The 25567-nt window shown below is 34.0% G+C and overlaps 1 protein-coding gene across 1 annotated transcript in view; it reads right to left on the bottom strand.

Annotated features, from left to right (window-relative positions):
- Positions 1-3336: 3336 nt before the first annotated feature.
- The window catches only part of LOC141812520 (protein transport protein SEC24 C-like), a 63984-nt gene continuing 41753 nt past the window's right edge, over positions 3337-25567 (bottom strand). Inside the window, exons 12-24 of the mRNA XM_074700511.1 lie at positions 22602-22678; positions 21495-21566; positions 21344-21427; positions 17222-17341; positions 17056-17124; positions 15858-15935; positions 15591-15729; positions 15192-15356; positions 6387-6532; positions 6118-6297; positions 4027-4115; positions 3919-3950; positions 3337-3799 (exon numbers count right to left, since the gene is read on the bottom strand). Of these exons, the coding sequence (XP_074556612.1) occupies positions 3693-3799; positions 3919-3950; positions 4027-4115; positions 6118-6297; positions 6387-6532; positions 15192-15356; positions 15591-15729; positions 15858-15935; positions 17056-17124; positions 17222-17341; positions 21344-21427; positions 21495-21566; positions 22602-22678 (1358 nt within the window). The 3' untranslated portion in view covers positions 3337-3692. The remainder of the gene's footprint in view (positions 3800-3918; positions 3951-4026; positions 4116-6117; positions 6298-6386; positions 6533-15191; positions 15357-15590; positions 15730-15857; positions 15936-17055; positions 17125-17221; positions 17342-21343; positions 21428-21494; positions 21567-22601; positions 22679-25567) is intronic.

Here is a 25567-nt window from a genome sequence, read left to right as displayed (position 1 = left end):
AAGACATGGGCCAAGAAGATTGGTATCATCTCTATGTTAAAAGGGTACACCCTCTCGCTTTACTTCCTGAAAGAAAATCTGAAGGTGCTGCAGGTCATGACCTGTATGTATGTGAGGAGTATTGTCTTCCACCTTACACCCAAGCAGTAATGAGAACCGGTGTGGCTGTCCAAATACCAAAAGGTATGTATGGAAGAATAGCACCTCGATCAAGTCTGGCTATTGATGGACTCATGATAAATGGCGGAGTTATTGACAGCGACTATAGAGGGGAGGTAAAAATCATTGCCTTCTTGTCGTGTACAGGACTTCAGCCGGAACAGTTCGAGCTCTTTCTTGCATAGATCTCCTGAGTTCTGTCTCAGGATCCATTAATAAGGCCAAAGTATGTTCTCTGGGTTGCCTTCCAATTATTGTTCTTCCGATATTCATTATCTGTCGACCAAGTCTTTGGGCTTCATAGCGAGCATGTGCTGCTCGCCTATAGTCCCTGATTTGCTCTTCTACTAATGGGTTGCCTGGTGCTCCAGTGGCACTTGTGACAGTCTGGGTAATAGAGGGCAAATGAGACTGATAGGAAGTCATTTTATGTTCTTCAGGAGATCAAAAGGATTCCTGTATGCTTTAATAGTTCCCTTTGATTGCTTGTATGAAACTCCCTGTGGACTAAGATGAAGTTGTTCTAGCTTGTTGACCAGTTGCGCAATATCAGCAGGGCCTTCTTTTCTTGCTCTGACTTCCTCTCTAAGAGCTGCTACTTCTGTCCTAAGTTTAACAACAGAAAATAGTATTGAATTAAGTTGTCTAGACAGAACTGTTACCAGAGCTGCAGTGTCTTTAGTTGTGAATCCAACACCGCTATCAGTCCACCCCCTTTTTATTGCTTCAACTGCTTCTTTGTACTGGGTGGTTTCTTCAATCTCCTCTTGGCTCATCCAATCAGAGATCGCCTAAGGTGGTGAATTAAATCTTCCACCTTATCAACTTTTCTTGACAGTTCTTCAGTTAAGACCTCAGTCTTTTTCTCGAGAATCTTCGGTTGTTCACTGATTTTGAAGACAAGTTCTTCAACGTCCTTCTTGGAAAGAGGTTTCCTTCCAAGATAATCCTCTCGGAGATGCTGAATCTCAAGCTTCAGACTAGCTTGCTCAGCCAACAGTTGCTTCAGACTTTCTCGCTGCTGCTTGACAACTTGTGAAAGCTGGTCAATCCTCTTGTAGGATTCTTCTTGTTCCTGCAGCTTAGTTCGAAGATCAAGTGTATGAATACAATTTTGTTTGCAAAGGCGAAGATCGCCTTGTTACCGAGATCAACCCGGTATGAGGTTACTTTTAGGTTATGCGCGAGGTCAGACTTCGCGGTGGAATCAAGATTAAGATAATCAAGATCCTTTCTTTCCTGGCAAGACTTTCTCCAAGTCTCAAATTGTTTTTCAAATTCCTTTAGATCTGTGTTCATAAACTAGAAGCAGAGGAATTAAATTCAGCTATTGAAACAGATAAGGGTAATCCTTCATGGGTTACCTTCGCCCTTAGGTATTTCCCGTTTCCTCACTTGTACGTCTTACTGCACCTATAATTACCTTCTACTTACATACCTTGGATAATTAACATGATCTTCTTGGGGTACTTCACGCCAGCGAATTCACTGTTTAGGAGGATATTAAGAGATCTCCTGGGCTGACACGGTCTTGACGCCTCTCCTTGGCAATAACGGTCTTTTAGCAACGCCCACTCTGCCCTTCCAGCTCCGATCAAGTGAAACTCATTTTCCCCCCAATGAATCATGCTAATTTTTCCGCAACATATAAGGAAGATAACGTAAAGAATGCATTCGACTTATTAAGCTTAGAACAAAACATACCTTCAAGCTTGGGTAGAGCCCAATCAGGCCCTTATCTTTGGGTTTTACCCCATGAATGCCATTGAATTCCTCAAAACCAAATATAACCCGCTCTGATACCAAAGACACGACACACAACGGAAACACAAACAAGGATCTTTCCAACTACTCACGGTTATCAGTACCGCTTTCGAAGGAAGAGGAATTTTATTTCTTAGGAGAACTTCTTACAGGACTTAAGAAACAAGTGAAATGCCTCGTTAGGTTGCTCCTATCGATGCGTAACACTTAACTAGATATTGCCTTATATAGGCTCTTACAGAACACTCTAGAGAGCATAAAGCTCTGGACACATCCTTTGCGTAGACAACAAATTCTACCGACAATTCTTCATTTGCCCACATACGCCCACTTTTTGAAGCCAAGTGGAAGTAATCTTTCATATAGCGGTATACAGCTGTATCAGTCATTTCTGTACATACAAGACTTTTAAGTGTCTTATATGCAGAATCCTGCTCATTAGTTGTCCCAACCTGGGGGTTTTCAAGAAAGAATATAATTCTAATCTGGTTAAGAATATTTTGAGTACCATTTGTCCCCAGGGCTTGAGTCTTCATAGCCTCATATTCTTCAAGATACTTCATTCGCCATGTAACGAAGGTTTTCTTCTCATCTTCTCCAAGCAAGTTTTCAATATAAAGCAGCTTATATCTTAGAGCTCTATGTTTTTTATTATTTGAGTATAAATATATTTACTAAAAAATCTGATTCTAAATATGCAATACATATTAAATATCAAATTGCAATTAAAAAATAAATAAATAATTTGATAAAAATGAAACTAATGAGATGAGATTTTCAACTCAATTTTTTTAATATTAATTATTTATGGTTTAGATTTATTATGATTAATGAGATTAAAAATTCTAAAAGAAATAATAAATTTAGAATTAAAAACACTTGAGATACTGAATTTTATAAAAAAATAAATAAATTTTTTTCTCAATACATAAATAATTTATAGAATACCATTGATACTCGTTAATATAACGTTGACAAAAAAATTAATTAAAATTAATAAAATTTTATTTACGATATCTCAAAAAAAAATAATTAAATAATTTTATTAATTAAAAAATTTATTATCAAAATTTAAATATAAACTTTGAACCTCAAAAATAGAAAATTAAATTTTATATAAAAATTATTTTTTAAAAATATATATATATATATATATATATATATATATATATATATATATATATATATATATATATATTAAAATTTCAAATACTTCCTAAGATCTCAAAACTGATTGAGACAGCTCTGGTAGAACGCCGAAATGATAGACCAATGAAACTACAAAGGTCAAAATGACATTAATACAACACTCATCAATAACCATGTTTAACAATAACACTTGCAATGGCTATGGCCTCTATTAGAAAAAATACATAAAATTGAAATTTCAAATTGGAACAATCTCATCAAACATGAGTACCAATGAAAACGCTTTTATTTACTAAGCCCAACTTCTGCGTTGATGTCATACACCTGTCTAAAAGTAACGTTGAAAAGGAAATTTTTCAAAGAGAAGGCCCAGCGACCCAACCATGTAAATTTTACTCGCAGAGCAATTGTCTACTTTCAGTACTGGAAATTGTGGAAGTTGCAGCAAACACCAATAATTGCCATTTCATTCCTGATGAGCTAATCAGCAGCAACTACACCAAAAATTGCGCGGAAGTGTCTGCTGCTTTCCTTGTCTCATCCATTTTGGTTATAGCAAGCTCCACAAAATCAAAGAGATGAAAAACGATCAAAATCTTTTACACTAACATACATCTGGATCAAGCCATTTTGGTTTGGATTTGCCGGTGAACATGTACAAGGAACTCAACATAAGAGAGGCCTCCAGGTGTTTTATCCTCAACCATATACGACAGGAAATGCATGCCTATACAAAATGGCACGTGAAATTTTCAATTCAAGTGAAACACTAAACAACAAAATATTGCCCAAAACAATTGCAAGAGAAGAGTGCGACTCAAAAAAAGGATTTGAATTTCAACCAACCTGTGGGGTCACCCTTCCTGCATAGCCGCAAACTGCAGAGAATTCTGAAACCTCAGTACTGTTGTACAAAATGATGAACTATTATTAAGACAGAAGAAAAGAAAATACCGCAGGTATGAACATCTCTGCTGCCTTATCTCATTAATGACATCACTTAGCTTCTTTGACAAGTCGTTATCGAATTGCTGCAATACAAGCTGCATTGGCCAAAACATGCACTTCAAGATGAAACAAAAACAAAATTCTGTTTGAATATTAAAAATTAAGCCAGAAGCTAATAGGGACATGATCAAGAATCATAGCTCTTCATATCTACTTGCAGTTTAGATTCATAAACCATCAGTCCATGCACCAATCTAAAACAAAGGAATGCTGTTTTACCATTTATGTTGAGATTATAACAACCACACCAATCCATTAGATAAATAATTTGAAACTAGATCTACCATAGTGTTCATCATGCAATCCATCTAGAACAACACAAGATAGACCCTTGAGAACAAATGCATGAACTAGAGGAACATGGCATACATGAAAACACATCTACCTGCACAATCACACTGAAGTGAAGAGTAAAAAAATCATACAACATTCTTGCAGATATAACAGAGATCCCCAGGTGGCAACTAGATAGAAATCCAAATTTCATGAACTTCAACCATACTAGCATGATAGAAACGTCACAATCTAAAATATTTTTAAGTAGGTTTAGGAACTCGGATTACAACAATTTTACCAGGGTTTAATTTAAACAAGATAAGCTAGTACCAATTCAATGAACCTAAAAAAAAAAAGGAAATAATTAAGCTGGATAAGCAGATGGATGGAAGTAAGAGTTTTGGACATTGATGAAGATAATACGATAAAGAGTGAACAGTAAAACAAAAAAACCTTTATAGTGTTCCATTGTTGTCTTTTTTATTAAAACTAAAATTCTATAGCACTTAAGATACAACTAGTCATATGAAAGAATGTTCAGCAGTAATGAAATATTACAAACAAAAAATAACGTGCATGAGGTCACTAAAAATATAAAATCAAAACACTTATCATACAATACTTAGGTTTAGCAATAATATATGTTAAAAGCTTAAATAAGGGGAAATTGAATAAATATGGTATGGATAATGTTGAAAAATGACAAATGATAAATAAGTTTTATAGCCAGATAAGCAAGACAAGTTGAGTCAACTGGAACTGTAATTTGTCAGCACTCACTGAACACTAGAAGAATATTACTGGTTTTCCTAGTCTTACTCAAATGTTTCGACGTTCATAGAACTACTAGCCTGCCATTGTGAACATAATCAAACCACATGATTTATTCAAGACGAACAAATGTTGTCATTATGGAATTCAACTAAAATAGCAGAAATGTCTGAACTAAAAAATTTGAAGCTTGTAAAAGCAAAATATAGTAATTAAATCTGTAGAGACCATTATAATTTGTTGCTAGCATGAGAGAACCATATAATGCCTCCCAAGGGTATCACATATTAATATGACATCTATGTCAAGCAGCAAGTCTCAAACCAGCAGAAGAGAAAACATTCTGCATATAAGTGCTAAAAGATATTTTATTAATGTCAGATGCTCTCTTGGTTGCAAAAATGAAATAAAGTTTAAAGGTTGAACAGCTATCTCATTCTGGTATATAAGGTCAAAAAACAAAACAAAAAAATTGTACGACAAATACATCTGTAAATACAAAGTAGGCTATAGTCTCAAACTTTCAGTAAGAGATAACTAAAATAGAAATGCTCCAATGACTAAATTTCACCAAGAAACTGTCTTCTTGAAACTGCAGTTTGTAAGTCATTGTTTTCTCAGTCACCTACATGTTACCTCCTGACAATTAAAATGGCCTCCATGGAGGTCTTCCAACATAAAAGGGAATTAAACATTTGCTGTTAAACTGAAAAACAAGGAACACAGGCAATTGAATCCAGAAATCCTGCCAGCATTATGTGACACAAGAATATCAGCCACTCAATTACTACATTATCATTTTCCATCCCAATGTGAGACCCTCAAACACTTGTTTGCACATTAATGACCATGAATTCATTCGAATGCATAGAACTTTTATTGTTGTAAATTACAACAAACAAACAAAACATAGAAGAATATGTATCTTATTGTGCCACTGAAGTTTCACAAATCAAAAAAATAAAGATAAAACTAAACAAAGCATGTTACCTGAGTTGAAAGTCCATCCACAGAAGTAACTCCAAACAATTTTTGAAGTGTGTCTGGGTTGACCATATTTCCAACATAGATTAAGCAATCTTCACCATTTTCAAGAAGATATATTCCATCATCATTTATGTGCTCACTTGAGAGAGGAATAGTGGAAGATGAAAGAGAACCATCATTTTCCTGTAGCATTGGAATATTTTTTAAGTCCACAAAAGTATTGAAAAAATCACTTCAGTCTAAAGTTCAGCCTAAAATTGACATTGACCTACCTTGGCAGTAAGATCATGAATAGATATCATTCTGGGATATACTAACGGAATAGCTAATGAAATGGAAAGTGACATAACATGGCTGACCCAATAAGAACGATCGTCCAACCGGCCATCATTTCGTAAACCAATGCTTTTAACCAAAGCTGAATAGCATGGACCAAAGACAAAGATAAATGGTTTGCGCATATATAATAGCAAGTGCATTCAACGACAATTAAACACAATGTTTAGTGACATAAAACAATAATGAGGTAAAAAAGTGACAAATCAAACTATAATGATTGCATTTAGTTAATTATTCTAAAAAAACAAAATAAGCACAGTACCCCAGAAAAAAACCAAAAAAAACTGATCTATATTGTACCTTTAGGAAGAAAATATATATCAGCATATCCTAGTCCAACACCTTGATCTCAAAAGATGTATTTTATGTCTATTTTTGGGCTCTGGTATATCATGCCATTTATGTAAGGATGCCACAACAATTATGAGAGATGTGACAATTGTAGATGCTATATGTAAGGATCCTAATTAAGATTGTAAGAGGGACTTAGATTCAAAAAATTAAATTGTAAAACTTAGAAAGGCAGAACCTATTACTAAGCTATTTATAATATGCAAAAGTCCTGCAAAAACATTTTACTCAACTAATACCAACTAAACCCATATCATACATCTTGAATCATCAGTGTGTTACGGATGGTATAAATAGAAATAGGAAATATAGGAATATGATTTACCTTGATTGTAGGGATATGATTTACCTTGATTGTAGGGACTTGATCAGTCTACTTTCTTAACATAGGATTGATACTTTGTATGTGTATGTATGAGATTGATGAATAAAAATTAGCTTTAATATTTTACATGTGGCACCGCTGGCCTAGGAGAAACCATCGATCATCAAATTGCTATTGCCCATATTTTGGTCATTAGAATCTCTGCACGTGAGCCACACGCACTGTTATGAGTTTTCTAGTCCAGTCCCATGCGTTGACACGTGAAAGCACCTTTGTTATTGAAAATTTCTTCAATTATCACTATTATGTTTGCCTTGCTCCATGCTACATCTTCACGTACCTAGTTGAGTCAGCATTTGTTCAAGTGTGAGATTCTTTTGTGCAACACGTTCAAAGTTTCTTTGGTATTTCAGACTTAGTTCTCTGTTTTCTTTTATTCTCGTTGCTCTTTGGTGATATAGCTGAGAAGTAGTTATCCCCTTGTTTTTAAAAATCACGGAATATAAACTTAATGGCTCTAATTATCTTGATTGGAGTGATAATTCGTCTTTATTTGAGGAGCATTGATATGGATTATTACATGACTAATGACTCACCTATAGATGAGTCAAAACAGACATGGTTGAAGGAGGAAGCTCGGTTATTTTTGTTAGGACTTTCGTCCCCTTTTGCATTTAGGCAACAAATAATCCTCATGGTTTTGATGAGATTAACAAAGAATTTAAGTTAGCTTTGTATTTATCTGACTTGTGTGCTAAGATGTGTAAGGTCTACCAAGTATACAGGATGACTTAGCAAGTCTAAGGGTTATGATGGCTCGATGACTCAAGGTCTGTAAGATCGGAGAAGAATGACACATCTGAGGGACTGCAAGATGAGAAGCATCAGAGAATGACAAGTCGAGGATAGCTAAAGGGAGTCATAGGCTCAAAGCATCCGAGCGAGGCAGCTTGATGGTCGAAGACCTCAAGACTTGGAGAAACTCCATGTGAAATGTGAGTGGCCTGTATACATGGAACAAAAGATAGACAAGCAACTTAGGCGGATTCGACCTTAGAACTAGTCGAAGTCAGTATGTACTGATGTGAAATTTAGACTACTAGTGATCCAAATATTCATATATCCCAAGTTAGATCTATTAGGGTATTATGGTTGGATCAGTTGACTATTAGATAAGGATTAGTCGACTATTGATATCAAACTTGTCAAACCAACAGAAGGTTGTAGAAACAGAACATTTCTTAGATTTCATTGGAAGACCACAAAATGTCTAGGAGTGGATTGAAGCAATAAACTAACCACTCAGGAGTCGACTAATGGTACAGTCGACCAATTGACTGATGCTATAATGACTAATTCAAATGGAGTCGAAGATAAAAGTTCTAATTACAATTAGGATAAGATCCAGGGAGTAATCAAGAGATGAGTGATGCGTAGTCGACTGATGGTCGCTAGATCAGAAAATGACAAGATTCGACATGAAGGCTATAAAAGGACTAAAGGGGCTGAGAAAGAGAATAATTAAGAAGTGCAAATTAACCCATATTCTATCATCACAAGAGCCTTCATTATTCTATTCATTCTTGCTTTTGATCCTTATATTTGTTGATTGTTGTAAGAGGTTTCTCCGCCTCCAATGCTTAATTGAAGAGGAGAAAAATAGTGGATTCCGTGTGCATAAGCCGTGGACGTAGCAACCTACCAAGTAAATCTTGGTGCATTTTTTGTTTCTTCTTTTTTTGTTTTCACTGCATAATACTCTTGCATAGAAAATTAACATCGCAAAAAAAGTTATTCACCCCTTCTAACAACTGTTGTCGATCCCAACAATTTTTACAAATATGAAACTTCACTGTTAATGAAGTGGTTGGTCTAATCAATCACTATGAATTTGTCAAAGAGCTAACAGAATATCTTAATTTCTTGTATTTTGGAAAGGGGATATTTCCTGCATTTATAAGATGTGCAAAGCATTTTATTGTGCAGAAAAACAAGATAGGTATGTTACAACCTATTTCATGAATTGTAAAAAAGACTTGTGAAGATCTTAACATATTATATTAAGTCCTACTCTGAAAGTACAACAAGCTCAACGAGAGAAGATGGCTATGATGAGTTTTTTAGTTGGGTTTCCTTCTGAGTTTCATATTGCTAAAACTCATATTCTCTCTAGTTATGAGATTTCCTCTCTATAAGAATCCTTTAGTAGCGTATTGTTCAACCCTATAGTGCTCTTGTTAGTTGAAATAAGATTTCTAAATCTGGAATACAACAACATAGGATTGGTGGTAAAGGAGTGGGGTCAAGCGACTATGATAGGAATTTTGTCACTATTGTCATAAGCCAGGACATATAAAACACGATTGCAAGAAATTGCAAAATAAGCAAACATAGTCAACCCATCAAAAATGATATTTCTAAGCAATTGTCATGATCTTTACTGATAAATATGCCAAATTCTCATAATACCAAGAATCAATAAAATCTTCATCCATACTAGTTATTGTCATCACTGATTTAGGTAAACCAAATATATGTCTTGTTTCCTCATCCTCCAAATGAGTCATTGATTCTAGTGTCAAAGATCATATGATAGAAAATTCTAATCTGTTCTTTACTTTTCAGTCACATACCTTTGGGTCAATCTCATGTTCTTGGGTTTGACACAATTACTCTAACTCCTTCAATTCTCTTGCACTCTGTCTTAAGCTTTTACCTTAGTTGTATTTTAATTTAATTTTTGTAAGCAAACTTACATATACTTTTAACTGTTATGTCTCATTATTGTTTATTTCAAGATCTTATGACGAAGAAGATTATTAGTAAAGGACATGAGTCTGAAAGTCTCTACATCCCTGAAACACAGGTACCAAAGTCCATCGTCTGTTTTAGAATAATCACTTTGTTTGAAGCGCATTGTCGCTTGAGTCATCATTTTCTCCCAGTATTGAAGATACTCTATCCTCAATTTTATAGTCTATCCTCATTAGATGTGTCAATTTGCTAAACACCATTGTCTTAATTCAAGTCGAAGCGTCAATAGTGCTCCTTTTGAATTAGTTCATTCAAACGTTGGGGAACCTTGTCCTGTTATGTTATGTCTCAAATTAAGTTTAAGTATTTTGTTACTTTTGTTGATGATTATTCTCGTATGACATGGTTATATTTGATGAAAAGTCATTTTGAGTTATTCTTTTATTTCTTTATTTTTTCAATTTAATATTTTTGTATAAATATTACGAAGTGATAATGCTAAGGAATGCTTATCATAATCTTTTCAAACTTATATGACTCAACATGACATTTTCCTTCAGACCTCTTGTGTAGACACACCAGCTCAAAATGGGCTTGCAGAGAGAAAGAATATACACCTTAAAACGACAAGAGCTTTATTATTTCAAATGCAAGTTCCTAAATAGTTTTGGGCTGGAGTGATGCAGTGCCTACAACTTGCTTTCTAATTAATCGTATGTTATCATCCATTCTTCACGGTGAGACCCATTATGTTCTCTTTTCAAATAAGCCATTATTTCCTAATGAACCTAGAACATTTGGTTGTATTTGCTTTGTTTGGGATATTCATCCTTAGGTCACAAAACTTGATCCAAAATATTTGAAGTGTATCTTTCTTGGATATTCTCGGGCTCAAAAAGGATGTTACTGTCCTAATCTTAGCAAGTATTTGGTATCCACTCACATCACTTTTCTTGAAACCACATCTTTCTTTCCCTCTATTGATTACCTTAGTTAGGGGGAGGATATGATTTGTTAATCTATACCATCACATCTTCTATTTTTTTATCCTACTAAATCTATTCTTATTAAGTTTCCCATTCAGCAAGTTTATTCTTGCTGATATATTCCTCCTAATCCATGTCCTACGTCAGCTTCTTCATTAGTGGATCCAATTTCAAGTGATGATTTACCAATTACTCTTTGCAAAGGTAAACGTCAATATACTTATCTAATGTCTTCTTTTATGTTTATAGTCACTTATTATCATCTTCCTATTCCTCTATTGCATCTCTCAATTCTATATCCCTTCCTAAAACTATTCATGAAGCTCTCATCCTGGTTAGCGTAATGCTATCGAATAGATGTATACTCTAGATGACAATGGTACCTGGACCCTAGTCAAATTACCTGCAGGGAAGAAGGCAAAGGGAGTCTATATAAAGAAACTGCTACTTTGTTTCTTAGGGGAAGTATGGGAAAATCTATTATCTTTATAAATCCTTATATGGTTTACAACAAAGTCCTCGTGCCTGCCTTGGCAAATTGAGTTAGGTGATTAAGGAGTTCGGAATGAAGAAATGTAAGTCTGATCATTCTGTGTTCTACAAATAGTCCATAGTGGGCAACATCTTATTGGTTGTATATTTGGGCGATAATGAAATGATATTGCAGGCATTTTGTCTCTAAGTTAGTTTCATACCAAAGATTTAGGGATTTTAATATACTTCTTGGGTGTTATGGTAACAAGATGTAAGAAAAAAATCTTCTTATCTTAGAGGAAATATGTATTTATTATTTGAGATAGGAAAATTAAGGGCAAAATCAGGAATTGAAATCTCGTGCCGTATCGCCCGATACGCACGAAAAATTTCGTTCCGCCGCGGCACCGGCACAGCGCCGGCACAATTTCCGGCCAAGGAACGCCTCCGGAGGCGTCGCCCGGGCTCGGCGAAAAAAACGCTCTTCTTATCTTATTTTTTAATTAAGAGGAAATATGTATTTATTATTTGAGATAGGAAAATTAAGGGCAAAACCATGTAGTATTCCAATGAGTTCTAATCTACAACTCAAAAGATGGTGAATTATTTGAAAATCTGAATAGGCATAGAAGATTGGTTGGAAAGTTAATTATCTTCCAGTGACTCGTATAGATATTGCATATTCAATTAGTATTATAAGTCAATAAATGTCTTCTTCATCAGATAATTATTAGGCACATGTAAAATAAATTGTGTTATCTGAAAGGAGCACCTCAACGAGGTATCTTGTATAGCAATCATGGTCATATTCGAATTTTAAAAGTAGAATAAGCATTTAATGGAAAGGAAAATGGAAAATTGATTGGATCGGATGGGAAGCAAAATGGAAAACTAATTAAACTAAATGATATTCCAATAGAGATACGGAAGTGCTTAAGGAGGCAAGATATTGAATGACTCACAAAGTTATTCAACTTAATATTGAAAATAAAAAAATATATCAAATTAGTAGATGTAAGTAATCTAAACTTATAAAATTGTGCAAATTATAGGGGTATTAAGCTAATGTATCATAACATGAAATTTTGAAAAACAAAAAGTAATAAAAATGTGATAAAGGAAGAAGACCATGGTGACTGAAAATTAATTTGGATTCATATCTAAAAGATCAACGATAAAAGCTATACACCTCAAACAATTGATTGAAAAGTATTGGAAAAAAAACAAGACTTACACATGGTATCATTCACTGAGAAAAAGCTTATGATAAAGTGTTGAAAAAAATTAAGAATATGTATGAGAATGTAATGATAAGAGTGAAGACTTCAAACATATTAACAGAAATATTTCCTATAAAAATAGGGTTATATCAAAGATGAGTTCTAAGTCATATCCAAGACACATTACTAAAGTACAGGTTGTTTACAAATAACATTGTTTTAGTCGATGAGACGTGGAGTAAAAACTAAGCCCAAATCTTAGCGAAACATTAAAAGTAAAAAAGTTTTAGAGGAAAAATATAATATATGCAATTTAAGTTTAGTAGTAGTAGTAGTAGTAGACATAGCAAGACAATTGTTAAGGTAACTAAGAGCTACAAGTATCTAGGATCATTTTTGCAAAACGATGGAGAGTTTTATAGAGATGTGTTACATATAATACAAGCAAAATAGTTGAAATATAGGAGAATGTCAGAATAGTACCTCTAAAGTTTAAAGGGAGGTTTTATAAAACGACGGTTAGACTTGTTATATAATATGGAGCTGAATGTTAAACTATGAATTGACCACACGAGCAAAAAATGAAAGTCATAGAGAGAAGAATAAACCTGACCATGGTTCAAAACCGCTGGTTCGACGATTCTAAGAATATAGACTCTTAACCTTAACCTTCCAAGGCGGTTACAATTCACAGTTTGAAACCGTCAGTTATGGTTCGATTCATGATATTATAATTATTTTATTTAAAAAATTATAAATTTATAAAAATAAAAAATAAAAAAGTTTGCACTTATTTAAGTTTTCTACGTATAGGGTATAGGGGAATTAAAGTCACATAGTTCGTTAATTATTTTGGTATTAAAATCCTCTACTTCGTTCTTTGAAAGTTGGATTTTGTTTATTCTTTTTATAATTTTCATCCGATCATTAGTGTTTGAGCTTTCAAAAAATCAAAAGTCAAAGTAAATCGAGAAAAATATTATATTAGATCCTGAACTATCTTTATTTTTTTATATCAATAGTTTTTTTTATTTAACATTAATATTATTATATTTTAGTGTGATGAGACCTATCTATCACATAAATTATATCTTTTGATTATGATGATAGTCTTCACTATATATATAATTTTATTATTAAATAAACTATATTCCTTCATAAATTTATTATTAGATATATCATACAAATCAAATAGTTGTATAAACACAATATTGAATAAATAAAAACAAAATAAGATCAATGAGTAATTAAGAGAGTTAAATGAGATTAATAAATTTAATGAATTAAAGATAAAATAATCTCACATCAAAGAATTCAACACAAATAAGTTGAAAAAATAGCTTTAATATAAAAGTAGAATAGTCTCCTATTAGATAATTCAAGGCAAATAAATTTTAAAAAAAATAACTTTAATAGAAAGGTATAATAGTTCCACATTGAAAATTTTAAAATGAGTTAATTCATATTGAACTATACTATTAATATCATTAAAATATTATAAGTATTATAAATAAAAAGTTATAATTAAAAAATCTAAAATAAATTTAAATAAATAGGAATGAACCGGTGGTTAAACTGCCAATTCATACCGACAGTTAATTTGCTAGTTCATCAGGGTTAAACCTATAACCGACTTGTATAGAGATATTCAATAAATAACCAACTCGTTGACCCAATTTAGGTTTCAAGTCAAGTTTTGATAACTTAAAATGAGAATGTTAAAGTGGATGTAAAGAAATATGACGATGAAAATAATAAAAAATGAGAACATTAGAGAAACAGTCAAATTACACCTATTGAGGGAAATCTTTAAGAGACATGTTTAAAATAATATAAACATGTGCTTAGGTGACTAATAGGCGATGTGAGATTATAACAAACATTATTAATCGAGGAAGAGTGAGACCAAATAGAACTTGGTTAGCAATGATAAAACAAAATAAAATTCATTTAGATATATATGAAGATATAATAGGGGATTAAGCTCAATGACATAAGAGAATCAATATAGCCGACCTCCCTTATTGGGATAAAGATTTGTTTGTTATTGTTTCATCTTTGATTTTTTTTTTTGAATTATTTCCATTTCAATGATCCTTCCATCCAATATGACTGGTCCTTAGATTTTGTAATCATTGTTATATCCTTTGAGAGAGGGTGTGGAATAAAAAAAATTCATTTTTATAACAAAATGAAAATGGATATGTGGCATTTCTAGAAAATATAATATCAAATATTCTTATATTCAAAGAAACCCTAAGAAATTACAAGTTGAATCCATTAGACTAGAAGGTAGAGATATATAAACAAAATTCCTATTTAACATAATATAAATTAATTCAGAACACCAAAGATTTTACTAGCAATATGGCTTTGCCATATAGTACCCTTACATAGAGTCTAATGGCATGATAAGATCCATAGAGTTCATCCTTCAGTTCTATTCACATGGGCACCAAAACATCCTTGCCAGTCATCCATGAAATAATACATTTAATGACACTAATATAGTAATCTACAAATCAAATAACCCCAATAGCAAAATTCCATACCTAGCAATATATAGACACCATTATAGCTAAAGAATAGATGTATCACTGCAAAAATATTTCTATAAGTTGGCCATACCTAGTGTATAGAGAGGCAATAGCTTCAGAGCTTCAGGAAGAATTAGCTGGCCTGAAGATGATACTGTCGCGCAAAACTTACGGTAGGCATGTAAGATGTTGATGCAGAGGTTTATAATCTGCTCACGGACTTGAGAAAGAGAGTTCACAAGAATGCTGCTTGCCGCTATAAATTCCAGACATCAAAAATAACTGTTTAAATTTTTTAGAAATCAAACACACTGTAATTTTTCTTAAAAAGTTCAACTACTTCCCAGTTTTCAAATGGAACAGACCTGTAGTACTTGACTAAACAAACAGAAACATTGTAGTTGCAAACATGTAGACCAAAACTAGCAAGTTATATAGAAGAAGGATTAAAAGGAGGAGAAAATATAAAATAAATAAAAGCATATTCTACCTTGCTTGAGGATACAGGCAAACTGGGTATCCAAGTCAGCTGTACGGAAAAGATTACTAAGCATGCTAGTGCAAGGAAGGGAGAGGTTTATAACCTTAATTCTTCTTTGACCATACACAGTAGTGTAAAGAAGTGCACACTGCATAAAGAAATCACAAGTACAGTCATGACCGACAAGATCAATTGCAAAGCCGAGGCATACTTAAATTGGAAATAAGAGAAAAGACCCTATTAAAATATCTTGTGAAGGCATAGACTACTGCATACCTGAAAGGCACATTCTGAATTCTCCTGGAACTTATCATCATATTTGAAAGTGACCATTATAGTTTTATCGCAGTCTATCTGTGACACATAGGTATCTTTGTATCAGATTAATGTGTAGATACAAACACAATAACTGGCATATATCATCAATGTACCCTCCATTTCAAGTCATTATGCAAGCAGAGTTAAATAATGGAATTTTCATCAAGCCAGATATGCTGTGCCATAACTGGCATATGTCATCAATGTACTCCAATGGTTTAGGAGGTAGGTAGTTATCAGTGAGTTGGATAAGGACAGATATCACCCTCCATCTCAAGTCATTATGCAAGCAGAGTTAAATAATGGAATTTCCAGCAAGCCGGAAATGCTGTTCCATAGTAGCTGAGCGATTCAAATCCAGATCCACATGGGAACAGAGTTGTTTCACGATTGATCTATATTATGATCTAGAACACTGGATTGACGACACAAAAATTGGGTTTTGAAATAGCAAACAGCTCTTTTTTTTAGGGTGTGCGGGTTCAAAAAGGAAAAAAAGAAAACAAAAAGAAGTTTCCACCTTTTCTTTCACAAGATAAGCCACCATTTATCCTACACAAGGTTATGCTAGATTAAGCAGTGGCACCATGGTCAGTTGACCTGGACAAAGTAGACGAGGTTCAGCATAATGTTGCTACACAGCAGAGGATAAGGTGGAACCTAGGGTAGGCAGGAGGGAAAGGTTATGGCATGTGCACAGAAGCATTGTGGCAGCAAAGCTGGCACCAGAGTTGGCAGTTAACAGGACAGGAGGTTAGATGGGATAGTGTGTCACTGAATGGTAGCGCAGGATGCTCCATCAAAGTGACAAAACATGAGCTGCAAATCAAGAGCTTCCACAGCAGCAATGGACAAGGGCAATGCCATGGAGGCAACATGCACTCAAGTTTTGGACATATTTCAATCAGTTGAAGTCATAAAATCAATCCCTGATAGTGCAAAATTTCAATTAGTTCATAACTATTAATGAATTTTTTTTAAAAAAAATTATTTGGGAGTTTCTATTTATGGCTCTATGTTTCCAAGTTTTTATATCAGTAATTTAATAATTGAAAAAAGGTTTTCATGTTACCAGAGCACTGCATAAGAAGCTTCCTACAGTGCTTTTAGGCATAGCATAGTTAACTATCACTTATTATATTACAGAGGAACTTACTGTGGGAAGATCAATATCAGTGGGAATGCGCTTGCAAAAGCTTCCAGCATATTCCTGAACTTGAAGGCCCTAGCAAAATGTAAAATAAAACTTACAAATAATTAACATTAAAACTAATGATAGCATTGCACAATCACCAAAACACTTTGCATGCCAGATACTTTACCTGGCTGCATCTAACCCGCATCACTGCCTCAAAACCTTGGGGTCTACTAAGGTTCCATCTAAGATCATTGTAGAGTTTCCCAGGATCAGAGACAGCAGAAAATGGATAATAATAATATACCTGCAACATCAAATGTAAAAATTGAACTTACTAGCCCAGCACTCAGAAAAGTGTTTGTCAATATCTTATTGTCATATATTGATGCATTGTTGCGTGGCATTACCATAACATGTAGGCATTGATGAACACAAGGATTAAATTTTCTTTTGTTGACTGTGGTGCTCATACCAGTCAAATGAAGTCCATCATAAGGAATATGGAACAGTTCATCCCGCATAACACGTCACACTTACCAATGTGGTCAGATGATACTAAGTTTGGTGACTTCTACAGTCACCTGGAACTAGGGTTGCCCCTTGTTCAACAACACTAACTCCAATGACTTCTATTGCCCCCTGGAACCATGGCTGCTCGTTCTCAACAAAAACACCAATGTTTATCTTGGGAAATGACTAGTTGAGATGGGTTTAAGCATTTTCCCCTTTTCTGGTATGTCTGTTCAATCCACTTTTGACGCTCTCAATTCTCTTAACTCTCAGAAGACCAGTACATGTGGCTTATGTGGTCATGAAAGATGGCAAGATGTTCCATTTGGAAAGAAGAAAATGTTAAACAATTCATGCATAAAAATGAACAGCCAAAGAGGAAGATGTTGCAGATGAATGAATATAGTGAATTCTTAATTTTTCACCTGTCTACGAGTAGTATAAATCAAGGTTTTAATTTCATTTTATTCTGGTCAGCACAAGTGAAACTTATTTTGCCGGTAGACTAGCATGCGAGAAGCTGTTGTGATAAGCAAAAACTTATTCTACCTGTCTAGTAGCACCAAGGTTTAAAATGTCATACTGATATGGTTTCAACACTTTTTAAAATATAAATATATTAATTATTTTTATAAATATTTGATCACTATAGATGCTTATTATTAAATTATTATTTGAGATGCTCATTACATATTATTAAGGTCGTGATGGCCTTGCGATGTTGGTCGGCGGACAGAACGGTAAATTCTACCTGTGTTGACTGACACGGCACAAGACTTCTTGAGTAGCACACAAGAAGCTTTAATACTCTCAGTACAAGGGCAAAGGAAGGAAGGTCGATTTGCAAGAATCTTCCGTAGTTCTGCATGAGCATGTTCCTCAATCGTAGGTGTCTGTTGTTCATAGGTTCTGTTGCAATTGCACTGCACGTGAGTGGAGTAGGTTGATTTGCAAACAAGTAGTTGTTCTTGGGCCTTCCCTCCCATCGATGATTCTCTTTTTCTTCTGCTTCTTCTTCTTCATTTGTCTAAGAATAGTGTCAATGAAGTTTTAAATTTCATTCATAGTTGGTCAACACAAGCAAAACTTATTCCACCCAACACAGCAAGCATATTCCACAATTCCTCAAGAATCTCTTCCTCAATCATAGGCTTCTACGACAATTCCTGTAGTCAGTGATAGGAACCAAGTTCCAGATGTGGATCAGGTGTTGGATCATGAGTGAAACATGTTGGATTATGAGGGAAACAAGCCCAAAACATGGCTTGTCTATTCCAGGAGGGACAAAACAAAAAGGGACTGAAACAGAATTAATATATAGTGGCAGTTTATGTTTTAGAGTCAATTATATCTTTATGGCAGTTATGTTAGCATGTTTTAGAGTATGTGGGGTTATAAATTTGTGGGAAATTAGAGGGGAAGGGATCTAATAATTATTGTCAAAAGAAGCATTGGTTTTGGCTGGTGGAGAGAGTTTTCTTTACCAGATTTAAGTGTTCTTGGTTAGCTGTTTGTGTTAACCATTGTAAAATTTTGTGTGTTCCTCTATTCTGAATTTTGGAATCCTAACATTAGTCCGACCTGCTGGATGTAAGAGGGGTTGTATGGTTATAAGAAATGCCAAGGATGTCGGATAGGGTTAATGTTTTGGAAGAGAGGATGGCGACGCAAGAAGTTAATATGAAAGAAATGAGAGGTATTCTCCATGAATACTAAAGGAATGGATTTTATCATAGAGAACTACACATGAAAAATAAGAACTCTCTCCACCAAGTTTGAAAATACCAACATAGCAGTTGGCTCTGAATGGTTTAATCAAGGACTAATCCTATTGGTTTGTACAAATGGGGATCTAGAATTGAACACGCTTCAAGATAAACTAACAATTGGAAAAAGTTGTTTTAAAATAATGAAACCAAATGGACTGTCATCACAAAGAACTCACATGATAAATAAGAGCTCTCTCCACCATGTTTCAAAAAATCAACATAACAGTTGGCTCTTAGTGGTTGAATGAAGGGTTAAATGGTTAAATGAGCTAATCTCCATTTGATCAAACAAAAACCTTGATAACTGTTCGGGCAAGTGAACACCCAAAATTGACCACGAAAAGAAAATTAAGTAGCTCATGTATGGTATCAGCAAAGAGACAAATGCATTGAAATGGATTAGCAAGGAGAGGACATACAAGTACATGAGAACATGCAAGAGTTTGTTACATCACCCTATAAAAGTCACTTCAATATATTATCATTGTTCTAGAAGGTATAGACTTGGATATTGGAGGGAGATAATGCAGATTATGAATTCAACTTTTAGAAGTTACAGATTTTCTGAAAGTTTAATTTGATAAATCCCTTTATTTAGGAGAATAAGTTTATCAAGATAGTTTTGATTTGGTAATTATCTTGTTTACAAAAATAGATTTATTCAATTTAATATTGTTCTACAAGGTTCGGACTTGGACTTTGGAGGGAGATAATGCAGATTATGAATTCAATTTTTAGAAGTTATTGATTTTCTGAAAGTTTACTTTGGTAAATCCCTTTAGTTAGGAGCAGTTTATCAAGGTAGTTTTGATTTGGTAATTATCTTGCTTAGAGATTAGATTTATTCTAGATCGAGTCATTTTAAGTATAAGATTATATATTTCCTAAAATTTCTTAATTTATTTCTAATTTTATTTGGAGTTTTTGAGTCTTTTGAGTGACCTCAATTCCCCCCTATTAATCATTTTTCATAATGTTTCCTTTCGCCGTGAGTTTTTTTCTCTTTATGAGATTGTTGTTCCTTATGCTTGCATCAATTGACATCAAAATTGAATTCCTAATTCAGTGTTGATACGATTTGTTCTCTCGTTTTCCGTTCATGGACCTCATGGACCATTCCCTTTCTCCACTACCCCACAACCAGCAACCCCTTTGTCATTGTCTTTCCCAGAAAGAAATTCTTTGTTGCCTTTTATAACCACCGACCAACCTCCCCTCTAATTTCGCAAGCCTTAACATTCCATGACTTCACCCAGAGGAAGTTCTCCACATCCAATAGAACCCAATGCTAGGAGCTCCTCCGCCATAAGTCCTTTTAAACCCACGGCCCACCCATTCACTTCTCCCCTTCATCCACATAATCTTCATCTTCCCCTCATCTCATTCTGTAGAACTTCCCCTTCCCATGAACACCAAGCATATGACAGATCCACTCCTTCCAGGTGTAGATCTAATCCTTAAAATTTATAGAAGTTGCATGAACTACCCACTGGAAGAAATCCACTTCCTTCCTACCTTGATTTTGACAATAGATTAGGCAAGCACTATCAGTTCTCCAACAGTCTAGGTCATGCAGTTCCACACAATCATAGTAGATCAAATAACACGACAGTATATAGTGATCATAGTGCACTTTATCAGTGGATGAGATGTTCCAGCTATGCGGAGTGACATGCCATGGTATTTGAATCCTTTGTCATAATAACAACTTATCAGAATAATAACCCATCAGGTAACAAGACTATATACACTGATCATAGTGCATTTTATCAACAATAAATTAATAATACATACAACATCCACCACTAAATCAGGTAACAGGATTGTCAATATGATGATCATAGTTGCATATTTTTAACACCAATGTACAGTAACAGGTCTTAATAACAAGGTCAGTCACTAAGAAAATCTAAGCTGCATGATTTACAACTAGTGCATTCTTAAAAAGATAACATTACAGAATGTAATATTAGCATTCCAAAAAATATTATAAAATGCACCCAGTTCAATGGAGTTCAAAAACTTGCCTGTCCTCCAGTAGTTCCAGGAACAACGGAAATGGAAGCAATGTCCACAAAAGTCTGAGCGGTGATAAATATATCAACACAAACCTAGAAGTAAAGCTTTATTAGTAATAATTCCAATCCAAAAAGATCGAAGTAAGATAAAGCATCCTGCCTGGTGCTCAGCAAACTCAATGGCCATTGTTTTCAGTGTCTTGTCTGCTGGTTGAAGCAACTTATGTGCCTCCTGCCATCCAATCCAAGGAAACTAGATTAGATATATTGCAATCTAATAAATAATACTTGTAAATCATATTATCTGAACAGTAGTAAATTCTAGTGCAACCTAAACTCTTTTTTCATTCTCAAAGTGTGTTCAAATTAGTTTTTTTTCCTCTTTTTTTTGTGTGTGCATGTGAAGTAATGTATGTATCAACAGTAGATAGATAGAAATGTAGATCTATGTTTGAAATATCATTCCATACAATATTTCATATCAATGACCAGAATGACATTTGGCACCATGTCATGCTAACACTTGCACACTTTAAAGCATTCCAAGATCAACTGAAATGTTTTAATCTATAATTTCTTTCACTTAACTTCTTACCTCCAAATAAAAGTCTATTACAATTAGAAAGTTGATTAAAACAAAATTCAAAAACAAGAAGTTATAAATATATAATAGTATGATTTTGGTACCATGTCATGCTAACACTCGCACGCTTTCAAATATTCCAAGATCAATTGAAACTATTTTAATCTATAATTTCTTTCCACTTAACTTCTTTACCTCCAAATAAAAGCTTATTAGAATTAGAAAGTTGATTAAAATAAAATTCAAAATCAAGAAGTTATAAAAATATTACAAGTTTTATTTATAAAAATTATTGTCACTAAAATTTTTAATGACAAATTACAAAGTTTTAGTGATAATTGCTTGTCATGAAAAGACGCTTCTTTTTTAGTGTATTAGTACCAGTCAATGACTGGAATATATGTCAACCAATACATCAACACTTGAAATCATGATGTAGATTAACTTAGTACATTATTAGAAATTTAACTAGGAAAGAATGTGTATTCAAAAGTGCATAGAGAATTTATACATAAGGACAAATGAAACCACATGTCTAAAGATCTAAATGAACAATAAAAATCTAGGTTTAGACAGCAACGGATCATCATTTCCAACAAGTTATGAAAGTTGATGGCAAAGTAAACAAATAGATAAACCAACAAAAACTACAACAAAAGAAAAAACATATATCTCAAAGTTTACCTTATCACCAGCAGAAATATTTGTTCTCCCTTCAGCTTCTCTAGAAGAAAGAGATGCAATACCGACTGATGGCAAGACTACAAAAGAAAAGGAAGAACGAATATTTTACAAGATCATATACTAGGAAAAGAAAAGGAAGAACAATGCATTCATGGATAAAGAACACAGAGTGAACAGACCATTACAAGCTTTATTGATCCTGGTTCTGATCCTGGTTTATAGATAAAGTTGGACTAGCATGTATTGGCAGATATCTAATAGTCTGAACAAATGTGTACTATATCAGTAAGTTTGCACAGGTCTACAATTCAAATCAGCATGAGTCTAAGCCAATTTTAGGCTCACGTGTTTTAATTTGTATATTTGTATAAACGCTAGGTACCAAATCAGGCCATGAAAGTTGACATGATCCAGTTATATTATCTTAGATGTTGAATTGAAAGTATCACATGCCAAACAGTTTGTCATACTTCCTGAGGCCTTATTTACAAACTCAGCAAAAGGTTTGGGCCTAAACCGCAACCTTTCTTTTTATTCTTTCCTATCTGTTCCCTGCATGAATATGCCATCAAACCAGCACACAACCATGTTTGAGTTAGGAATTATAGCACAGGAGCGTACTTAAAAGAGCCTCTCAAATCATTTTCTAGCAGAATACCTAAAAGTGGCAAAGCATATAGATTTCCTTGACAATAAAAGCAATCGTGACTAAAAATTATGGTTAATTGCATTACCAGAACCTTTACTTCATCTGCAGGACACATCCATCAAAAAACATTGTTCTACAAGCTAACTTGAGAATGTCCATAATTTAAATTCATTAATTATCCCATTTCTCAATCAATTATCATAATGACAAGCTAGTTTAACTCAAATGTTATTAGCAACCGCATGTCACCTAGCAATCACCATCCTATCATGCGATGTATGTGAATCATCATATGTTTTGAGTCTTATTTAGCATGCATTTGTTGCATTACATGAGCATATTTTACATGAGCATATTTTACATAAAGTTATAATATTTGCATTCATTTCAGATGACTGTGGTTTGTGCTTTTATTGACAGGAAATGGAGTTTTTGATGTTGGAGCATACTTGAAGACACAAAAGTTGAACAACATTATAGCATGATCCACGGCTAGCCTGTGGTAGTCACCACGGTCGTGGATCATCCATGGAGTTAGAATTGTTATCAGAGCATCACTCTAAGTAGCAGAAAGAAACACGGTCGGGCCAAACCATGGCACCTACCATAGTCGTGTTTAATTCTGATTTTGGACGAGGACACACCAAAATGCACCACAGCCTGGCCGTGGCACTTCAAGATAGTGTCTCCTCTATTTTTAGGAAATTTTGTTACATTCCCCTTCTTTTTAGGAAATTTAGTTAGCTGGCCCAACTTTTAGAAAATTATGTTAGAATTGTTCTACATTTTGAAAAAGTTCTATCAAACCTCTAAAACTATAAAAGGATACAAGAAACAACAACTACAAAGCATCAAGTGATCAACAGGATCAAAGGGATCTTCCAATCCCGTAATAGGGGATCGAGGAGGAGCTCGCATCAAAGACTTCAGAGGAGCTACGATGTTAATGGTTGATATTTTTAACATTATAGAGTAATTTTTTTAATTCTAGGATTAGGGAGTAATCCGATATTGAATTGACAGGATTAGGGAGTAATCCGATATTGAATTGACAATTTATTATATGTGATTTCTCTCTTTTATCACATGATATATTGATCCTTCATTCATGTCTTAGCACACTTAACATACTAATATGTATTAACATACATTAATATAGATCTTAGGAAAAGAGGAAGAACCGAAAGGCAAACTCTAATCTCGGACTTATAAGAGCTGGACTTGAGGATTTGTTCATGAAAGTAGTCCAAACTCTTTCAAGGATATCATTGGCTATCATAGAATGTAAAGAGTCTACCCTAGTTCGACTGCCACGAAAGTAGAGGTCGCGTTAGGGTAGATTCACCGATGTATTCTCGAAAGGAGCATCGATATTTTAGGATAGATCACCTTCAAGTATGATCTAACACTAAGGTAAGAGAAGGATTTACAACTATTATCAATGATCGTCGTAGTGAAATCGAAGTCATAGGATTGTCTCAAGATTTGATTTTTCCATCGCCTTTCATCTAATTTTCTTAGTTTTACTTAGTTCCTTTTTACATTTATCCCTTATTTAGATCCATCTAGATAGTCTGCTTTACACGTAAACTGGTACTAACAACAACACGATCCCAAAGGATGATAATTTTACTACTTGACCATACACTTACGGTTAGCACGCGTCAAGTTTTTGGCATCATTGCCAGGGACTATTTTCATTGATATTCATTTTATTTGCAATTTAATTAATCTAGATTTTTATTTTATTTTCTTTTTCTTTTTATTGCTATTTTTATTTTATTTTATTTTCCTTTTTTTTTCTTGTGTGTGACGATGGACTCTCTAACTCAAAAGTTTGATCAATTTAATGCTATGAATTTTGCTAATAATTTTTGTGAGATTTGTGATGCAATAAGTCATACTTCACAAGTGGAACAAGTGAATGTCATCTACAACTACAATTGGTGGCCGCTTAATAATCCATCTCCGAACACTTATAACCCTGATTGGAAGAACCATCAAAAGAAAATTTATTGAAACAATCAAGATCAAGTTGGGCAAGGCTATTATGGACCATCACCAGGATTCCAACAAGCACCAAAATCCAACTTGAAAATTTTGCTAGAAAACTTCATTACGACTCAAACTAACTAGCATGAGGAGCTTATGCAACAAATGGAAGAGTTCATGCAACAACAATAAGTCAAGGGAGACGCAATCAAAAAGATCATAGGTATGCTCGATAACTTAATTAACCATAATGAGATGTTGGAAAGTCAAACTGCGCAGGATGATAGTACCTCTTCAAGGGCTCCGGATAGATTTCCAGGTCAAC

This window comes from Curcuma longa, chromosome 19 (assembly GCF_044706935.1).
Source record: "Curcuma longa cultivar G26 ecotype Majalengka, Jawa Barat chromosome 19, ITB_CL_G26_1.1, whole genome shotgun sequence".
Taxonomy (NCBI): domain Eukaryota; kingdom Viridiplantae; phylum Streptophyta; class Magnoliopsida; order Zingiberales; family Zingiberaceae; genus Curcuma; species Curcuma longa.
This window is presented reverse-complemented; position numbering and strand designations above follow the sequence as displayed.